The sequence below is a fragment of the Bos javanicus genome, chromosome 23 (genome assembly GCF_032452875.1).
Source record: "Bos javanicus breed banteng chromosome 23, ARS-OSU_banteng_1.0, whole genome shotgun sequence".
Classification (NCBI taxonomy): Eukaryota; Metazoa; Chordata; class Mammalia; order Artiodactyla; family Bovidae; genus Bos; species Bos javanicus.
In genome coordinates, this window is record NC_083890.1 from 6,110,920 (window position 1) to 6,131,790 (window position 20,871).

Genomic DNA, 20,871 nt, shown 5'->3' on the forward strand with positions numbered 1-20,871 from the left:
GCTGCAGTCCATGGGGTCGCTAGGAGTTGGACACGACTGAGTGACTTCACTTTCACTTTTCACTTTCATGCATTGGAGAAGAAAATGGCAACCCACTCCAGTGTTCTTGCCTGGAGAATCCCAGGGACGGGGGAGCCTGGTGAGCTGCCGTCTATGGGGTCGCACAGAGTCAGACACGACTGAAGCAACTTAGCAGCAGCACAGCATTTGTACATACACACATATATGTGTGTGTGCCTACACATATGTACATACACATATATGTATCAACCAACCACAACAAGGTGAATGAGACTCCTGTATGGTTTCTAGGGGAGAACTAAGTGAATAGATGCTTCTTCTGATAACACAGCAGAGATTAATGGAGAAAACAACCATTGCAGCAGCACCTCACATTTTCATACTCTGTTTTCTCACATTTTCCACACATCTGGCTCATTTAGCCAGGGTATTGTTGGGTGCGACCACATAAAAGAGCTCTACACTGGAAATCCAGACAACAGAGGGCCCAGAAGTGAAGGGCATGGGTGTCCCACCATCGTCATTATAATCTGCCAGGCTCACTGACAGATCAGCTTCGCTTCTTCATTTATTAATTTGTCATTTAAGATGTCAGTGAATTATTAGAAGATTGCCTCCTTTCCCAACAAGGATGAGGAGGCTATTTTTGTTTCCCTGACTATTGAGAACTGAAAGCAGATGCAAATTTGTGACATCTGAGCTGTTTTGGGGGGTAAATATGTGATCTCGCCCAATACCGTTTTGCAGCTCATTTTAATAGACTTTATACCAAGTGCACTGGTTTCCAAAAATAGGAGTGTGTGTCCTACATACACATTAAGACAGTACTTCCATTGCCAGCATCTAAGTGTTTTTGTTACTTACCATCTTCCCTGCATCATAAGCAATTACATTGTAGGGTAAAGAGTAGTTCTTTCCTATGATAGTGACTCTCCCTTTGAGTTAGATTGCAGGTTCAGTTTAGAAGAATGAAAAGAACCAAAATGTCAGCTTACTGAGAGAAACAATATATTTCCACTGCTTTTTAGCAAATCATAAGCAATGTCGGAATTAAGAAAGCATTATTGGGTGGAAAAAAATTGCAAATGATGGCAAACTGGTGTTTTCAGTGCTTTTTGTTGTCTGACATCCTCATTGTTCAAAGACAGAGACCAGATCATTTCCACAAACAAATGCTATGAACTTTTAAAACAAATGCCATCACACTGTTTGCAAATGATCAAAGTCAAAAGGAACATTGTCATGCAAGGGAAATGAAGACTACCAGGGAATTTAAAAGGCGTTTAGTCCCTCTGCAGTCCTCTGTTAGTGGTTTTACATATTTGGTGACATAAAGGAAATGGGAGCTTAGGGCCTGGGGTGAAACAAGAAAACAAGAAGGTTGTGATAACAAGGTGACAAGGCAAAGATTGCACTGTCACAGAGAGCCTCACATGGCTTAATTCCAATTTAAAGGGTGACTTGAATGCTTGGCCTGATGGAAATTTAATGATATGCTATGGTTCATCTGCACTTGTCAGCTGGCCCCAAGCTGCGATAATCAACTTTTCAATGTCAGACTCATTTACTCCACGAAGAATCCTAAAATAGCCATTCTCTCCCCAGGACTTTCCCCAGGAATTTGCAGCAATCTGTAGAAAAACCAAAAAAAAAAAAAAAAAAAAGAGAGAGAGAGAGAAATACTGAGTACCGTGTTTGGATATTTTTAATCCAGTCTGTAATGTTACAAGGGATTCCTGTGTCACTTTTTATGCCTTTGACTTATCTTTGACTTATTATAGACTGCGATTATTAAGAACCTGCGTATTTTCTAAATAAGAACAAAACAATCATGTTAGCCATTAATTACATTCATAGGCATGTATCCTCATGTTCAATAAGCAGAACTGGTGAATCCCCCAGAGTACAATGGTAACATATGCATGAGGGTTTGAAGTGCCACATTAGATGACATAAAACTCCAGTTACAGAGGGTCTGCTATGTGATTGGTCCACGATAAAAAAATATCCCGTGTTCAGGGAGCTTACAGTCTAAGGAGAGATGATCAACATAAGGCAAGTACTAAGGTAGGAATATGTGCATAGAGAAGCATCTCATTCATCTGAATGGTTCAGGGAGGTTGTCATGGAGGAAGTACCACCCAAAATGCTTATTAAAGCCTGGGAGTCAATTGACCAGAAAAAAAAAGGAGGAAGAGAGATTCAGGTAAAGGGAAACAGTAAAAAACATAAATATAAAAGCATGAAGCATTGAAATAAAGCAAGAAAGTTGTCACTGATCATAAAACAAAAGCAGGTTGGTAGCATATGAGGCTAGAAGAGAAGGAAAGGAAACTCATGCAGAGAAAACAATGGTGAAAATGATACAAGCCGTTGTTACTTCCAGCAGGAAAACAGATGGACAAATTTACATTTTGATTACATTATTCTCTATGAACTGAGATGGGTAAGTTTAAAAAGGCTGGAAAAAAATGCAGGGAAGTAAGCAGCCCTTTGCAGAAAACTGTCCTCAACAGGAAACCCCTTCTTTTGCCATGTTAGCAAAGGTATATTTTAATTAAACTTAAATTAGGGCCTCCTCATGCTCTGCTCATCTCAACCTAAGCACACTTTTCAAATCTTTTGATCCCACACTACTGTGTCCAACTTGTTGGTTCTTCCCATAAATCAAAGAAGTAGAAATGAAGATTAAGTAACCAGCAGGTGACCAGACCTCTTCCCTAGCTTCCTCTTCAGTAATCTCAGGAACGAACTGTGTGAACAAGATAGCTACTAAAGAGAGACCACAAGAAGTTGAGAAGGCTGAAGGCATGGGGGACAGTGAGGACTCTGACCCCCACCCCAGTGATTAAATGAGATCATTCCCCTTTTCCCTTTAAAATTTTTGTGGAGTAGAATCTTCAGACTTATTTTTTGGGGGGTGTAAGTCCACTTCTCCCCAAGTTACTGGCTTTCTGATTAAAAGAAACTTCCTTTTCACCTTTATTTCCGAGCTCTCAATTCTGTTCCATTAATCTGTCTGTTTTTAATGCCAGAATCATATTGTTTTGATTACTATTAATTTATAGTATAGTTTGAAATCAGGTAAGATGATATTTATTGCTTTGTTCTTTCGAAGGATTGTTTTGTCTCCTCTTTTTTGTTTCCATATAAATTTTAGGATGGTTTTTCTATATCTATAAAAATGCCATTGGAATCTTGATAGGGATTACTTTGAATCTATAGTTTTCTTGGCAGTATTAAATTTTTAATAATACTAATTCTTCTCATTCAAGAAGAGAAGAATTAATAAAAATTCCACTTATTTGTGACTAAAAAGTAAAACAAACACCTTTCATCAATGTCTTACAGTTTTCAGAGTAAAGGTTTTTCGCCTCCTTTTTTTTTTTTTTGATGCTATTGTACATGGGATTGCTTATTTTCTTTATTTTTTCTGATAATATGTTGCTAGTTTATAAAAAGGCTACTGATTTTTGTATGTTTTGCTATCCTATAATTTTACTAAATTAATTGATTTGATCTGACAACTTCGGGATGAAGTCTTCAGGATTGTCCAAACATGTATACCTTGGAGATTTTGCAGATTCAGTTCCAGTTCACTGGTATAAAATGAATATTGCAATAAAGTGAGTCACATGAAATTTTTGGTTTCCCAGTGCATATAAAGTTATATTTATACTATACTGTAGTCTAGTAAGTGTAAGTAGCATTATGTCAAAAAATAATGTGCATACTTCAAGAATACTTTATTGCTAAAAAATGCTAACCATCATGTGATTATTTTGCAAGTTGAAATATTTTTGCTGGTAGATGGTTTAAAATATTGCAAGCATTACCAAAATGTAGCATAGAGTGAGGAAATGCTGCTGGAAAAATGGTGCCTACAGGCTGTTCAATACATCCTACTGCCATAAATCTTCCATTGGTTAAAAAAAGAAAAAAGTTGAAAAGTCCATAAAGTGAAGTGCAGTGAAACACAGCATGCCTGTATATAAAATCACGTATCTACAAAAAAGGTAATTTTACTTCTTTCTTTCCAACTCTGATGACTTTTATTTCTTTTTTTTTGCCAGATGGCCCTGGAAAGGACTTCCAGTACTATGCTTGTTTCTTTTAAATGAATTTATTTATTTTAACTAGAGGATAATTATTTACAATATTGTGTGTAAAAAGGAACACATCTGAGTCAGTTCTAATGAGGTGGATGAACCTGGAGCCTGTTATATAGAATGAAGTAAGTCAGAAAGAGAAAGACAAATACTGTATATTATGGATATATATATGGAATTTAGAAAGATGGTAAGGACCATTCTACATGAAGGGCAGAAAAGGAGACACAGATTCAAACAACAGACATCTAGGCCTATGCTGAATAGGTGTGGTGAGAAGGAGCACCATTGTCTTGTTTCTCAACTTAGAGGAAAAGATTTCAACCTGAAACCATTAAGTGTGTGTGTATGTATATATATATATACATATTTCCACTGGACATGGAAGCAATCCATTGTTCCATGTCCAGTGGAAATATGTATATACATGTCTATATATGTGTGTATATATATATATATGAAATATTATCAGTAAATATATATGCACAGAAACATGGAAAGTTAGGTCCATGAATCAAGATAAATTGGATGTGGTCAAACAGGAAATTGCAAGAGGAGTGAACACTGACATTTTATGAATCCGTAAACTAAAATGGACGGGAATCAGTAAATTTAATTCAGATGACCATTATGTCTACTATTGTGGGCAAGAATCCCTTGGAAGGAATGGAGTAGCCCTCATAGTCAACAAAAGAGTCCTTGCTTACAATCTCAAAAATGAAAGATTGATCTTGGTTCATTTCCAAGGCAAACCATTCAGTATCATAGTAATCCAAGTCTATGACACAACCAATAATGCTGAAGAAGCTGAAGTTGAAGGATTCTATAATATATATATATATATCCTGTATATAATATATAGCATAATTAATATATATACTGATAACATTATACTTAATAACATATATGTGACATATATATTTACTGATAATATTTCATATATATATGTGTGTTCCTTTTTATACCTGAGTAATATTTCATTGTGTATATGAGGGCTTCCCTTATAGCTCAGTTGGTGAAGAATCTGCCTGCAATGCGGGGCACCCCAGTTCGATTCCTGGGTTGCGAAGATCTGCTGGAGAAGGAAAGGCCGCTCTAGTATTCTTGGGCTTCCCTTGTGGCTCAGTACATATAGCACAGCTTCCTTATCCATTCATCTGACGTTGGACATCTAGGTTGCTATATATAATATACACATGTCTATATATGTGTGTGTATATATATATGAAATATTAGCAGTAAATAATAACATACATGTATATATATACATACATATGTAATATATATTATGCTATATTATATATTATAGCATAATTAATGTGTATAATATATAGCATAATTAATACATATACTGATAACATTATACTTAATAACATATATGTGACATATATATTTGCTTCCAAATTGGGAAAGGAGTGCATTAAGGCTGTATATTATCAGTACATACAATATATATACATATACTGATACATATATATCTTGTATGTAATATATAGCATATATTTTTCTTTACAGCATCGGAATTTACTTTCACCACCAAATACAACCACAATTAGAGGCCGTTTCTCCTTTGGCTCAACCTCTTCATTCTTTCTTGGGTTATTTCTCTGCTCTTCCCCTGTAGCATGTGTATGTCTGTCTTAGTCACTCAATCATGTCCAGCAATTTGCGACCCCATGGACTGTAGCCCACCAGGCTCCTCTGTCTTTGGAATTCTCCAGGCAAGGGTACTGGAGTGGGTTGCCATTCCCTTCTCCAGGGAATCTTCCCAATCCAGAGATTGAACCTGGGTCTCCAGCATTGCAGGCAGATTCTTTACCATCTGAGCCATGAGGGAAAACTCCCAGTAGCATATTGGACACCTACCAACCTAGGGGTTTATCTTTCAGTGTCACATCTTTTTGTACAAAAGTACTGTTCATTAGAAATGCTGGGCTGAAATATCAACAACCTCAGATATGCAGATGACACCACCCTTATGGCAGAAAGTGAAGAAGAACTAAAGAGCCTCTTGATGAAAGTGAAAGAGGAGAGTGAAAATTTTCACTTAAAGCTCAACATTCAGAAAACTAAGACCATGGCACCTGGTCCCATCACTTCATGGCAAATAGATGGGGAAACAGTGAAAACAGTGGCTGACTTTATTTTTCTGGGTTCCAAAATCACTGCAGATGGTGATTGCAGCCATGAAATTAAAAGACGCTTACCCCTTGGGAGGAAAGTTATGACCAACCTAGAAAGCATATTCAAAAGCAGAGACATTACTTTGCCAACAAAGGTCTATCTAGTCAAGGCTATGGTTTTTCCAGTGGTCATGTATGGATGTGAGAGTTGGACTGTAAAGAAAGCTGAGCCCCGAAAAATTGATGCTTTTGAACTGTGGTGTTGGAGAAGACTCTTGAGAGTCCCTTGGACTGCAAGGAGATCCAACCAGTCCATCCTAAAGGAGATCAGTCCTGGGTGTTCATTGGAAGGACTGATGTTGAAGCTGAAATTCCAATACTTTGGCCACCTGATGTGAAGAGCTGACTCATTAGAAAAGACACTGATGCTGGGAGGGATTGGGAGCAGGAGGAGAAGGGGACGACAGAGGATGAGATGGTTGGATGGCATCACTGATTCGATGGACATGAGTTTGGGTGGACTCCGGGAGTTGGTGATGAACAGGGAGGCCTGGCATGCTGCAGTTCATGGGGTCACAAAGAATCGGACACGACTGAATGACTGAACTGACTGGCTGACTGACTGTTCATGGGGTTATCAAGGCAAGAATGCTGAAGTGGTTTGCCATTTCCTTCTCCAGTGGACCATGTTTGTCAGGCCCTAACTAGCAGCCCTGATAGACAAAGTGCCTGAAAAACTATGGATGGAGGTTTGTGACATTGTACAGGAGGCAGTGATCAAGACCATCCCCAAGAAAAAGGAATGTAAAAAGCTAAATGGTTGCCTGAGGAGGCCTTACAAATAGCTGAGAAAAGAAGAGAGGCTAAAGGCAAAGGAGAAAAGGAAAGATATGCCCATCTGAATGCAGAGTCCCAAAGAATAGCAAGGAGAGATAAGTAAGCCTTACTCAGCGATCAATGCAAAGAAATAGAGGAAAACCATAAAATGGGAAAGACTAGAGATCTCTTCAAGAAAATCAGACATACCAAGGGAACATTTCATGCAAAGATGGGCACAATAAAAGACAGAAATGGTATGGACCTAACAGAAGTACAAGATATTAAGAAGAGGCGGCAAGAATACACAGAAGAAGTATACAAAAAAAGATCTTCATGACCCAGATAATAATGATGGTGTGCTCACTCACCTAGAGCCAGACATCCTGGAGTCTGAAATCAAGAGGGCCTTAGGGATTATCACTACAAACAAAACTAGTGGAGGTGAAGGAATTCCAGTTGAGCTATTTTCAACTCTTAAAAGATGACACTGTGAAAGTGTTGCACTAAATATGCCAACACATTTGGAAAACTCAGCAGTGCCCACAGGACTGAAAAATGTCACTTTTCATTCCAATCCCAAAGAAAGGAAATGCCAAAAAAATGTTCAAACAAATGCATAATTGCACTCATCTCACACGCTAGCAAAGGAATGCTCAAAATTCTCCAAGCCAGGCTTCAACAAAATGTGAACTGAGAACTTCCAGATGTTCAAGCTGGATGTCAAAAAGGCAGAGGAACCAGAGATCAAATTGCCAACATCTTTTGGATCATCAAAAAAGTGAGAGCATTCCAGAAAAACATCTGCTCCTGCTTTATTGACTACACCAAAGCCTTTTACTGTGTAGATCACAACAAACTGGAAATTCTTAAAGAGATGGGACTACCAGACCACCTTACCTGCCTCCTGAGAAATCTGTACACAGGTCAAGAAGTAACAGTTAGAACCAGGCATATAACAACGATTTGGTTCCAAATTGGGAAAGGAGTATGTCACCCTGCTTATTTAACTTATATGCAGAGTACATCATGCGAAATGCTGGACTGGATGAAGCACAAGCTGGAATCATGATTGCCAGGATAAATATCAATAACTTCATATATGCAGATGTCACCATCCTTATGGCAGAAAGTGAAGAGGAATTGAAGAACCTCTTCATGAAAGTGAAAGAGGAGAGTGAAAAAGCTAGCTTAAAACTGAACATTCAAAAAAAGAAGATCATGGCATCAGGTCCCATAACTTCATGGCAAATAGATGGGGAAACAATGGACGGAGTGGCAGACTTTATTTTCTGGAGCTCCAAATTCACTGCAGATGGTGACTGCAGCCATGAAATTAAAAGACGTTTGCTTTTGGAAGAAAATCTCTGACCAACCTAGACAGATACTAAAAAGCAGAGACATCACTTTGCTAACAAAGGTCTGTCTAGTCAAAGCCCTGTTTTTTCCAGTAGTCACGTATGGATATGAGATTTGGACCATAAAGTCAGCTGAGTGCTGAAGAATTGATGCTTTTGAACTGTGTTGTTTGTTGGAGAAGACGCTTGAGAGCCCCTTGGACTGCAAGATGAAACCAGTCAATCCTAAAGAAAATCAGTCCTGAATATTTATTGGAAGGACTAATGCTGAAACTGAAACTCCAATACTTTGGCCACCTGATGCGAAGAAAAAAAAAAAAAACTTACTTATTTGAAAAGACCCTGATTCTGGGAAAGATTGAAGGAAGAAAGAGAAAGGGACAACGTAGGATGAGATGGCATCACCAACTGGATGGACATGAGTTTGAACAGAGGAGAAAGGAGCAACAGAGGATGAGATGGTTGGCTGGCATCACTGACTCAATGGACATGAGTTTGAACACATTCAGGGAGATAGTGAAGGACAGGGAAGCCTGGCAGGCTGGAGTTCATGGGGTAGCAGAGAGTCAGACATGACTTAGCAACTGAACAACAGTATATATCATTAATATTACTATATATAGTAATCTTAATAGATTCAGAAAAAAACATTTGACAAATTCTGTATTTGTTCATGATGTAAACTAAACAAATTAACTGTAGAAAAAATGTACCTCACTGATAATATATATGTCATTCTATTAATGGATATTTCATATTGATTAGCTTGTATATTTTAAAATATCCTTGCATACCAGGTATAAATCATGATCATTGAGAATGATTTTTTTAATGTGCTTCTGTATTCAATTTGCCAGTAATAAAATGTCTTAATTGCTGTAGATGTATATGAATTCTTGACACCTGGTAGCGTACATCCTCCAGCTTTGTTCTTCTTTACTGTGGCTATCTTGGGACTGTAGGCTTTTTATATCACCATTTAAAATTTAGAATCATTATTTCAATATGATCCTCTGTCTTCCAAAAGCATAAATAAATAAATCTCTAATTCTTAGATTAGAATGTTAGTAAATTAATAAATCAAGTTGGAAATGCTAATCTAGAGGTTTGGGGTCATTAATACACTATAATTCTCCTTTTAGCTAGGTCTTCTTTCATTTCTCCCAACACTAAAAATCTTGCACATTTTTTCATTGAAACATTCCCTCAGTTTTTAAATAATTACATCATTTTAGGTTATGTTTATTTTTAATTTCCCATTGCTTCTCACTACTATATAGAACTACAATTTGTATTTTACATTGACCTAATGCAACTGATGTTGAAGCTGACATTCCAATACTTTGGCCACCTGATGCAAAGAGCTGACTCATTTGAAAAGACCCTGATGGATGGAAAGATTGAAGGCAGGAGCAGAAGGGGACAACAGAGGATGAGATGGTTGGATGGCATCACCGACTCAATGGAGATGAGTTTGAGTAAACTCCAGGAGTTGGTGATGGACAGGGAGGCCTGGCACGCTGTGGTCCATGGAGTCGCGAAGACTCAGACACAACTGAGCGACTGAACTGAACTGAACTGAATAATGAGTGATGTTGAGCATCTTTTCCTGTGCTTACTACCTATCTGTATGTCTTCTTAGGAGAATGCCTCTTTAGGTCTTTTTCCCACTTTTTGACTGGATTGTTTGTTTTTCTGGTATTGAGTTGTATGAGCTACTTGTATATTTTGAAGATTAATCCTTTGTCAGACATGACTGAGCAACTGAACTGAACTGAATATCAAGAAAGCTTGCCAAATATGCTGTTTCTAACAATTTATTTCTACACGTATTTTTAAATTTTCTATACACATAACCATGTCATTTGCAAATAACTTCAGTTGTATTTCTTTCCACACTCTGCCTTTATTTTTTGTTTATTTTTTGCTTGCTTGTTTGTTTGTTTGTTTTACTATACTAGATGGAACCTTCAATAAAATGTTAACAAAAATGACAATAAATGTTTTACTTTTCAGTGATAAGGGGGAAATGTTCAGCATTTGACCATTAATTATGATGTTAGCTACTGGGTTTTTGAGAGTAGACTTTATAAGTCTAGGGAAGGTAGGTTCTTTTCTTAATTTGCTGAGGTTTTTAAATCATAAATGACATCTGAGGTCGGCAGAATTCTACAGTGACAGCTACACTCCTGCTCCCTGGTGTGGTTGCCCCATATAATCCTCTCACTTGATTGTGGAAAGGACCTGGGGATATAATGGGATGTCACACCTGTTATTAGATCATGTTGTCTCACAAAGTTGAATAAGTTTTGAAGATGTGATCAAATCCCCAATCAATTGGCTGTGAATTAATTAAAAGGGAGATTATTCTGCCTAAGCTAATCATGTGAGCCCTTTGAAAGAGAATCTAGAAATTGGAAACTGTTGCTCTAATGATCTTGCAGCTATGTTTGGAGAGGATGTATGAGAGTATCTATGAGAGGGCAGGTGGCAAAAAGCAGTTATTATTACATTTCGGCACCTAATAAGATGAGGCTTCCCTGGTGGCCCAAACAGTAAAGAATCTGCCTGCAGTGCAGGAGATCTGGGTTCAGTCCCTAGGTTGCAAAGATCCCCTGGAGAAGGAAATGGCAACCCAGTCCAGTATTCTTGCCTGGGGGAAAACTCCATGGACAGAGGAGCCTGACAGGCTACAGTCCATAGGGTTGCAAAGAGTTGGACATGACTGAGTAACTCACACACACACACACAAACACACACACACACACACACACACCAATTAAGATAAGCATTTTTTTTCCATCTTTAGTCTGGCAATGTGATGAACTGTATTTATTGATTTTACATTTAAAACCAACTTCACACTCCTGCTATAAACCTCATTTGATTATAATATTTGCCCTTTTTACATTTTACAGCTGTGATATTTTGTTTAGAATTTTGTATTCATAAGAGATATTGACCTGTAGTTTTCCTTTCTTGAGTTGTCTCTGTCAAGTTTTGGTATTGGTGTTATGCTGATTTGTAAAATGAGTCAGGAACTGCTCTCTATTTTCCTAAGGTATACTGGTATAAAATTGATTTTATTTGTTCTTTAAATGTTTGGAAGAATTTACCAGTGAAGTGATTAGAGACTGGTGCTTTTGGTAAGAGTTTCTTTTTAATACAGTCAGCTTTTCAAACTGTATTATAGCTAGATTTCCTATTCTCACTTTGTATGAGTTTTGATGCTTTGTTTTCCAATGAATTTATCCATATCATCTATATTTTCAAATATAGTAGTATGATGTTTGCATAGCATCTTAGAGCCTCAATAATCATGAAAGAGGAGAGTGAAAAAGCTTGCTTAAAATTCAACATCCAAAAAATTAAGATCATGGTGTCCAGTCCCATCACTTAATGGCAAACAGAAAGGGAAAAAGTGGAAGCAGTGACAGATTCTTCTTGGGCTCCAAAATCACTGTGGATGGTGACTGCAGCCATGAAATTAAAAGATGCTTGCTTCCTGGAAGGAAAGCTATGACAAACCTAGACAGTGTATTAAAAAGCAAAGGCATCACTTTGCCGACAAAGGTCCATATAGTCAAAGCTACGGTCTTTCCAGTAGTCATGTACAGTTGTGAGAATTAGACCATAAAGAAGGCTGAGTGCCAAAGAATGATGCTTTCAAATTGTGGTGCTGGAGAAGGCCTTTGAAAGTCCCTTGGACTGTAAGGAGATCAAATCAGTCAATCCTAAAAGAAATCAATCCTGAATATTCCTTGGAAGGACTGATGCTGAAGCTGAAGCCCCAGTACTTTGGCAACCTGATGTGAAGAGCTGACTCATTGGAAAAGACCCTAATGCTGGGAAAGATTGAAGAGAAAAGAAGAGGAGGGCAGCAGAGGATGAGATGGTTGGATAATATCACTGACCCAGTGGACATGAACTTGAGCAAACTCTGGGAGATAGTGAGGAACAGGGAGGCCTGGCATGCTGCAGTCTATGGGGTTGCAAAGAGTTAGACATGGGTTAATGACTGAATAACAACAACAACAATATCTATTGAACTGAAGACAGCCTTCCTTTTTTATTTCTGTGGTGATTTTTTTTCTCTCTCTTGGTTTCTTTGCAAGCTTTCCTAGGAATTTAATCTTATCAAAGAATCAAATCTTCGCTCTCTTGATATTCTCTATTGTATGTCCACTTTTTTCATTGATTTCTGCCCTTTTCCTTTTAATTCCCTTCCTTCTATTTTTTGTTTGTTTGTTTGTTTTTGAGGTTTGAGTTCTTTATCTAGATTATTAAATTGCTATTTTCAGCTTTTCCTGTTTTAATATATGTACTGATTTTAACCTTTTATTTTTCAAATACATGCATTTCCTATTAAATTCAGTACTGCTTTAGCTAACTAACACAAGTTTTTCCATATCACACTCTGTAAAATTTAATGCTTTCAATTTGTTGAACTTGCCCTATAACCAGCATATGGTCAACTTTGGGAAACATTCCATATGCACAAGAAACTGTCCATTAATATTTGTGTCTAGTGTTGTATGAATTTTAAGCTAGCTAATAGCTTTTAAAAAAAATCTTCTATATCTTTACCTATATTTTAACTGTTTTCTGTATAAAATTATAAGTAAGACATCCTGGAATAGGCAACCAAATTGTAGGTTTGTTTTTCTCTTTTTTCTATGACTTTTATTTATATATTTTATGCTGTGTTATTTTAGCTTTTGTTTGAATGAAAGTGTTTCCTATTTGCCTTCTTTGAAGAAAGTTGTCAATGGATATACAATAAAATTCTAGTTTTGCTTACTTGGAGTTTATTGAGCTTCCTGAACTTAGGTTGATGTCTCTCAGTTTTGGAAAACTTTTGACCATCAGTTCTTCAGATTTTGATACTGCCTCATCCTCTCTCTCTTATCCTTCTGAGAATATAGTTATATATATAGTGAATTAAGTCAGGAAGAGAAAAACAAATATCATATATTAACACATATATGTGGAATCTAGGAAACTGGTGCAGAGGAACCTATTTGCAGGGTGAGATAGACATGCAGATGCATAGAGCAGACAGGTGGACATGAGGCGGGGCAAGGAAGTGGGATGGGATAAACTGGGAGACTGGATTTCCATACGCACTCTACCACGTGTAAAATGGTGGGGAGCTGCTGCACAGCACAGGGAGCTCAGGTCTGTGCTCTGTGATGACCTAGAGGGGTGGGATGGGGCAGTGAGAAGGAGGTCTAAGAGGGTGGGAACATATGTATGATATATGTATGATTTACTTCATTGTATAGCAGAAACTAACCCAACATTGTAAAGCAACTATACTCCAATGAAAACAAACAAACAAAAGTCTGAATGTGTCCCACCCATCTCTTACTAGTGTTTTGGATTTTCCATTATATTTTCCTCTGTGTACTGCAACTTGGATATATTTTATTGCATTTTTTAAAGATATCTAATTTTGCATGCTATTTAACCCATACATTGAGTTCTTAATTTCAGACATTGCATTCATATGTACAAAAACTCTTTTATTTTGTATACTGAAACCATTCAATGAAATTCTCCATCTTTTCATTTATATTTTTAAATATTTTTTTACAATGGTTATTACATCTGTTGCTTCTATTGATAGCCTTTTCCCTTGGTTATTGTCATGTTTTCTGCTTCATGTGTCTCAAAATGTTTAAATGTATGCTATATGCTCCTGCTCCTGCTAAGTCGCTTCAGTCCTGTCCGACTCTGTGCGACCCCATAGACGGCAGCCCACCAGGCTCTCCCGTCCCTGGGATTCTCCAGGCAAGAACACTGGAGTGGGTTGCCATTTCCTTCTCCGATGCTATATACTTGCCCATAATAATCAGAGTTATCCCTTGATGTCTGTAGGGGACTGGTTCCACGGGACCCCTCTCCTCTGCACCAAAATCCATAGTTGCTCAAGTCTGCCAACTAAAAATTGACACTTTCCAACATGGCAACCCACTCCAGTATTCTTGCCTGGAGAATATCATGGACAGAGGAGCCTGGTGGGCTACAGGCCATGGGGTCACAAAGAGTCAGGCATGACTGAGCAACTACGCCTAGCACATCTGCCTCTAAAAGGATGAAGTCACTAGCCGCTGCAGTCTCTGAGATTCAACACACCTGAAAAGAGTTCAGGGATGAGATCAGGAACGAGGTACCCTGTGTTCTGGAAAACTGGCAGAACAGACCTTTAGATAATTAAATATTTTCAGGAGATTTTATGAGCTTAAATTTTTGCATCTTCTCATATCTAGAAAAGCACTAAAATCTTTAATGGAGACATCTGCTCCTCATGACTAGCTGTTACCTCCACAAAACTAGCAGCAACCTTCTGCAAAAACGTGTATTTGATTGCATGTACTCTCCCTTCACCCAAACCATATGTATATAGACCTCCTCCTCATCTCTTACAAGCAGTTTCTCAGAGCTATCTGAGAGGCTATCTCCTGGGCTATGGTCCTTATTTTGCCCGAAATAAAACTTAACTCACACCTCTCACATTGTGGGGCTTTTTGGACAAGTCTTTTATATAAAATGGCATAATATTTGTGTATAACCTGCACACATACTCTTATATACTTTAAACCATCTCTAGGTTACTTACAATACCTAATGCAATGTAAATGTTATGTAAAAAGTTGAAAAAACAATATAAATACTATATAAATAGTTGTCAGTGTACAGCAAATTCAAGTTTTGCTTTTTGAAGCTCTGTAGAATTTTTTAAATACGTTTTGTTGAATCTGTGGATGCAGAACTGGCAGATATGGAGGGCTAACTGCATAGATATTGACACTGAGATTATTTCCTAAAGAAGGTCAATCTTTTCTTCTTTAAGAGTGATATGGTGAAGAATGGAACCCCTCAATTTAGTCAAGAACTGAGCAGGGTCAGGGCTACAGGAAAGTTTGGTTAAACTTAGTTTTGTGTGTGTGTGTGTGTGTGTGTGTGTGTGTGTGCCTGGTTGCAAATATTTCAAGGGCTATGTCTACCACGTGCATGTTTCAGGCTCTCTTCAGGCTTGTCCTTCCCCACTTCTGGCAGCAATGTAGACACTCTGTCTTCCCCTTCCCTTAACTACTCATAATATCCCAGCATTCAGAAATATTCCAGGAGGCTCAAATAATATATTCTCTTTCAAATATTATAAATATTAACTGTTGAACACTAATGTTAATTATTGACTACCTCAACTGTATTTTAATAAGGAAAATGATATTTTAGAAAGCTAAGTTTAAATACAAAAAAGCATCATTCTATTCAAGGTCATGTGTGCATGCCTACTAAGTTGCTAAATCATGTATGACTCTTTGTGACCCACCAGGCACCTCTGTCCATGGGATTCTTCAGCCAAGAATAATAGAGCAGGTTGCTATGCACTCCACAAGGGGATCTTCCCAACACAGGGATCCAATCCATGTCTCCTGCATTGCAGGCAGATTCTTTACCACTGAGCCACCTGGGAAGCCCATACTCAATGGCATAACACCTCTATATATCAACAAGACAAATACAGGTGGTGACCACACACTTGGGTGATTGATTTTTTGTGAGTGCCTTTTGGAAAAATCTAATTAACAAGAGTCACTCGAGTGAGCACAAGCCCTAATATTTAGTATTTTGTAAGTTATAATTTGCCTTCTAATGCATATATTCAAATTAAAATTCTATGATAAATAGACATATTCCAGTACTCTTGCCTGGAAAATCCCATGGACAGAAGAGCCTGGTAGGCTGCAGTCCATGGGGTCACTGGGAGTCAGACACAACTGAGCGACTTCACTTTCACTTTTCACTTTCATGCATTGGAGAAGGAAATGGCAACCCACTCCAGTATTCTTGCCTGGAGAATCCCAGGGACAGGAGAGCCTGGTGGGCTGCCGTCTATGGGGTCACATAAAGTCGGACATGACTGAAGCGACTTAGCAGCAGCAATAGCAGCACCAGCAGCATACAGTAGTCATGTATGGATGTAAGAGTTGGATTATAAAGAAAGCTGAGCATCAGAGAATTAATGCTTTTGAACTGTCGTGTTGGAGAAGACTCTTGAGAGTCACTTGGACTGCAAGGAGATGCAACCAGTTGATCCCAAAGGAAATCAGTCCTGAATATTCATTGGAAGGACTGATGCTGAAGCTGAAACTCCAATACTATAGCCACCTGATGCAAAGAACTGACTCATTGGAAAAGACCCTGATGCTGGGAAAGAGTGAAGGCGGGAGGAAAAGGGGATGACAGAGGATGAGATGGTTGGATGGCATCACCGACTCAATGGACATGGGTTTGAGCAAGCTCTGGGAGTTGGTGATGGACAGGGAAGTCTGCCATACTGTAGTCCATGGGGTCGCAAAATGTCAGACACGACTGAGTGACTGAACTGAACTGATGATAAACAGCATTACCTAAACTTTATTTCTGACAGAATAAAGGCTGTATGGAGTTTCCCTAGTGGCTCAGCAGTAAAGAATCCAAGCGCAACGCAGGAACTGCAGGAGACACGGATTCTATCCCCGGGTCAGAGAGATTCTTTGGAGGAGGGCATGGGAACCCACTCCAGGATTCTTGCCTGGAGAATCCCATGGACCAAGGAGCCTGGTGGGCTACAGTCCATAGGGTCACAGAGTGTGACATGACTGAAGCAACTTGGCACACATACACACAAAGGGTACATGTTATAAGGACCTAGGATAATTCATCAAAGTTTATTGTAGTCAATCAGGGAATAATTCCAGTCTTCTTCAAACTGTTTCTTACATATAACTTTCTGTAATTTTAGGCTAATGATTGTTTTTTCTCAGTAAAGAAACATGTGTGTTATAAGTTGGTGAAAAAGAAAATAAAACTCTACATGTATATTCAATACTAACATTACAAAAGCATCACCCATAACAAAAATAATGTAAGAATACAAAGTTGATTGACATATATGAGAGAACACTGATCAATTTTTTAAGTTTATACAGATGATAACAGACAAGATTTTATTTTTACTTCATTTTGAAAAAATACTGATTCACTGTTACAATTTGAAATAAGAAGAGTTGAAAAGGAAACTATAAGCAAGGTGAAAAGACAGCCTTAAGAATGGGAGAAAATAATAGCAAATGAAGCAACTGACAAAGAATTAATCTCAAATATATACAAGCAACTCCTGAAGTTCAATTCTAGAAAAGTAAACAACCCAATCAAAAAATGGGCCAAAGAAATAAACAGACATTTCTCCAAAGGAGACATACAGATGGCTAACAAACACATGAAAAGATGCTCAACGTCACTCATTATCAGTGAAATGCGAATCAAAACCACAATGAGGTACCATTTCACACCAGTTAGAATGGCTGCTATCCAAAAGTCTACAAGCAATAAATGCTAGAGAGGGTGTGGAGAAAAAGGAACCCTCTTACACTGTTGGTGGGAATGCAAACTAGTACAGCCACTATGGAGAACAGTGTGGAGATTCCTTAAAAAACTGGGAATAGAACTGCCTTATGATCCAGCAATCCCACTGCTGGGCATACACACTGAGGAAACCAGAATTGAAAGAGACACGTGTACCCCAATGTTCATCGCAGCACTGTTTATAATAGCCAGGACATGGAAGCAACCCAGATGTCCATCAGCAGATGAATGGATAAGAAAGCTGTGGTACATATACACATTGGAATATTACTCAGCCATTAAAAAGAATACATTTGAATCAGTTTTAATGAGGTGGGTGAAACTGGAGCCTATTATACAGAGTGAAGTAAGCCAGAAAGAAAAACACCAATGCAGTATACTAATGCATATATATGGAATTTAGAAAGATGGTAACAATAACCCTGTATGCGAGACAGCAAAAGAGACACAGATGTATAGAACAGTCTTTTGGACTCTGTGGGATAGGGCGAGGGTGGGATGATTTTGGAGTATGGCATTGAAACATGTATATTATCATAAGTGAAACGAATTGCCAGTCCAGGTTTGATGCATGAGACAGGGTGCTTGGGGCTGGTGCACTGGGATGACCCTCAGGGATGGGAGGGGAAGGGAAGTGGAAGGGGAGCTCAGGATGGGAAACAAATGTATACCCCTGGTGGATCCATGTCAATGTTTGGCAAAACCACTACAATACTGTAAAGTAATTAGCCTCTAATTAAAATAAATAAATTTATATTTTTAAAAAGAGTTGAAAACTATTACTATAACATAAATGATTACAATGGATTTTGTCCTGGGGAAAATACCAATATTACAAGCAATAGTACAGTGATTTAGGATATGACTAAAGAATACAAAACAGGGAGTAGAGACACAGATGATTCTAAAATACTCACTTCACAGCAGGAATTCAATTGGAAAGTGTTACATACCCAGAATTTTTCTTTCTGCCCCTGTGCTCCTCTTAGTGTGCCCCATCTAGAAATAATAATAAAAATTATTAGCATGGTTAAAAATACTTGAGCTGCATCTTGATGAAACACAAATTATTGTGGGAATTATATCTTTTCTATTTCCCTCTGTCCCACCATGTTTCATTATGGAACTATCATCATCGCCTACATAAAGGTGAATGTACTGTTTCTTTTTAATCAAAACATCATTGACTTTTTAAGAGTCCACTTAACTAGTCCAAATGGCTTGAAATCAAACTCATTGATGAAAGGAAATAAGCCTCAGGGCAGCTGGGATGCAAGGGTTTAACGTACTGAAAGATATCTCCTCTTTTTACATCTCATCTTCTGAAACTACTAAAACTCTCCAAGAATACTGATAAAACCACAATGTAAATAAAGATAATTGCTGTAAAAGTGTGTTTTTGCAAAAATATTCATATGCATATATTATTTTATAAAATGGCTATATGACTAATGTGAAATTTCTCTGTATACATGCACATATGGAAATCAAATCCTATATTCTCAGTAAGTGAAGGGGAGAAAGTGGCAGAAAATGAAGAGAAACTAAAGAGCCTATTGATGAGGATGAAGGAGGAAAGTGAAAAAGCTGGCTTAAAACACAACATTAAAAAATCTAAGATCATGGCATCCAGTCCCATCACTTCATAGAAAATAGAAGGGGAAAAAGTGGAAGCAGTGACAAATTTTATTTTCTTGGGCTCCAAACTCACTGTGGATGATGAGTGCAGCCATGAAATTAAAAGATGCTTGCTCCTTGGAAGGAAAGCTGTGACAAACCTAGACAGTGTTTTAAAAAGCAAAGGACCTTTGCTGACAAAGGTCCATATAGTCAAAGCTATAGTTTTTCCAGTAGTCATGTACAGATGTGAGAGTTGGACTGTAAAGAAGGCTGAACACTGAAGAATTGATGCTTTTGAACTGTTGTGTTGGACTCTTGAGGGTCCCCTGGACATCAAGGAGATCAAACAAGTCAATCCTAAAGGAGATCACTCCTGAATATTCATTGGAAGGACTGATGTTGAAGCTCTAATATTTTGGCCACCTGATGTGAAGAGTTGACAAATTAGAAAAGACCCTGATGCTGGGAAAGATTGAAGGAAAAAGGAGAAAGGGGTGGCAGAGTATGAGACGGTTAGATAGCATAACTGACTCAGTGGAAAGTGAAAGTTTCTCAGTCATGTCCGACTCTTTGCCACCCCATGGACTATACAGTCCATGGAATTCTCCAGGCCAGAGTACTGGAGTGGGTAGCCTATCCCTTCTCCAGGGGATCTTCCCAACCCAGATCTTGAACCCAGGTCTCCTGCATTTCAGGAGGTTTCTTTACCAGCTGAGCCACCAGGGAAGCCCAAGAATACCAGAGTGGCTAGCCTTTCCCTTCTCCAGTGGATCATCTCAACCCAGGAATTAAACTGGGGTCTTCTGGATTACAGGCGGATTCTTTACCAACTGAGCTATGAAAGAAGCCCCTTCACTGACTCAATGCACATGAATTTGAGCAGACTGTGGGAGACAGTGAAGGACAGAGGAGCCTGGCATGTTACAGTCACGGGGTTGCAAAGAGTCAAACATGACTTAAAGACTGAATGATGAGGATGATTCTCAGTACTGGTACATTCTCAATGTAACAGATAACAATTCATTAACAAAAAAAAATCAAGACTTAAAATACCTCTTCTTTTTCTCTTGATTAAAGCCAGGGACATAGATGTTACTAACATGTTCTATTTACTAATGAAATGTCAAGATTTGTCCAAGATCCCAGAGTGGGGATGTTGAACCACAACTCCAAACCCCATGTTCTTCTCAATATGTTATGTTGCTTCTCTTATAAACATTCAGTCCCCAACTACAATGTGTCATGAATGGCATGAGTTTTATGTGGAAAAAGCATATTGATCACCATTTCCATGTGCTTTGGTGGATTATGGGAAAATAATCCTATTCACATAAATTAATCCCTAATATCCCAAATCTCAACATCAGAGTGGTTTTCCATTGTATAAAAAACATTCTGGAAAAGATA

At 38.2% G+C, this 20,871-nt stretch overlaps 1 protein-coding gene across 3 annotated transcripts in view; it reads right to left on the bottom strand.

Annotated features, from left to right (window-relative positions):
- Window positions 1-1,007: 1,007 nt before the first annotated feature.
- TINAG (tubulointerstitial nephritis antigen) overlaps window positions 1,008-20,871 on the bottom strand; it is a 105,053-nt gene continuing 85,189 nt past the window's right edge. For all 3 annotated transcript variants that reach the window (XM_061397817.1, XM_061397816.1, XM_061397815.1), the window contains exons 10-11: window positions 18,798-18,843; window positions 1,008-1,652 (exon numbers count right to left, since the gene is read on the bottom strand). In XM_061397817.1, coding sequence (XP_061253801.1) covers window positions 1,518-1,652; window positions 18,798-18,843 — 181 coding nt within the window. In that variant the 3' untranslated portion in view covers window positions 1,008-1,517. The remainder of the gene's footprint in view (window positions 1,653-18,797; window positions 18,844-20,871) is intronic.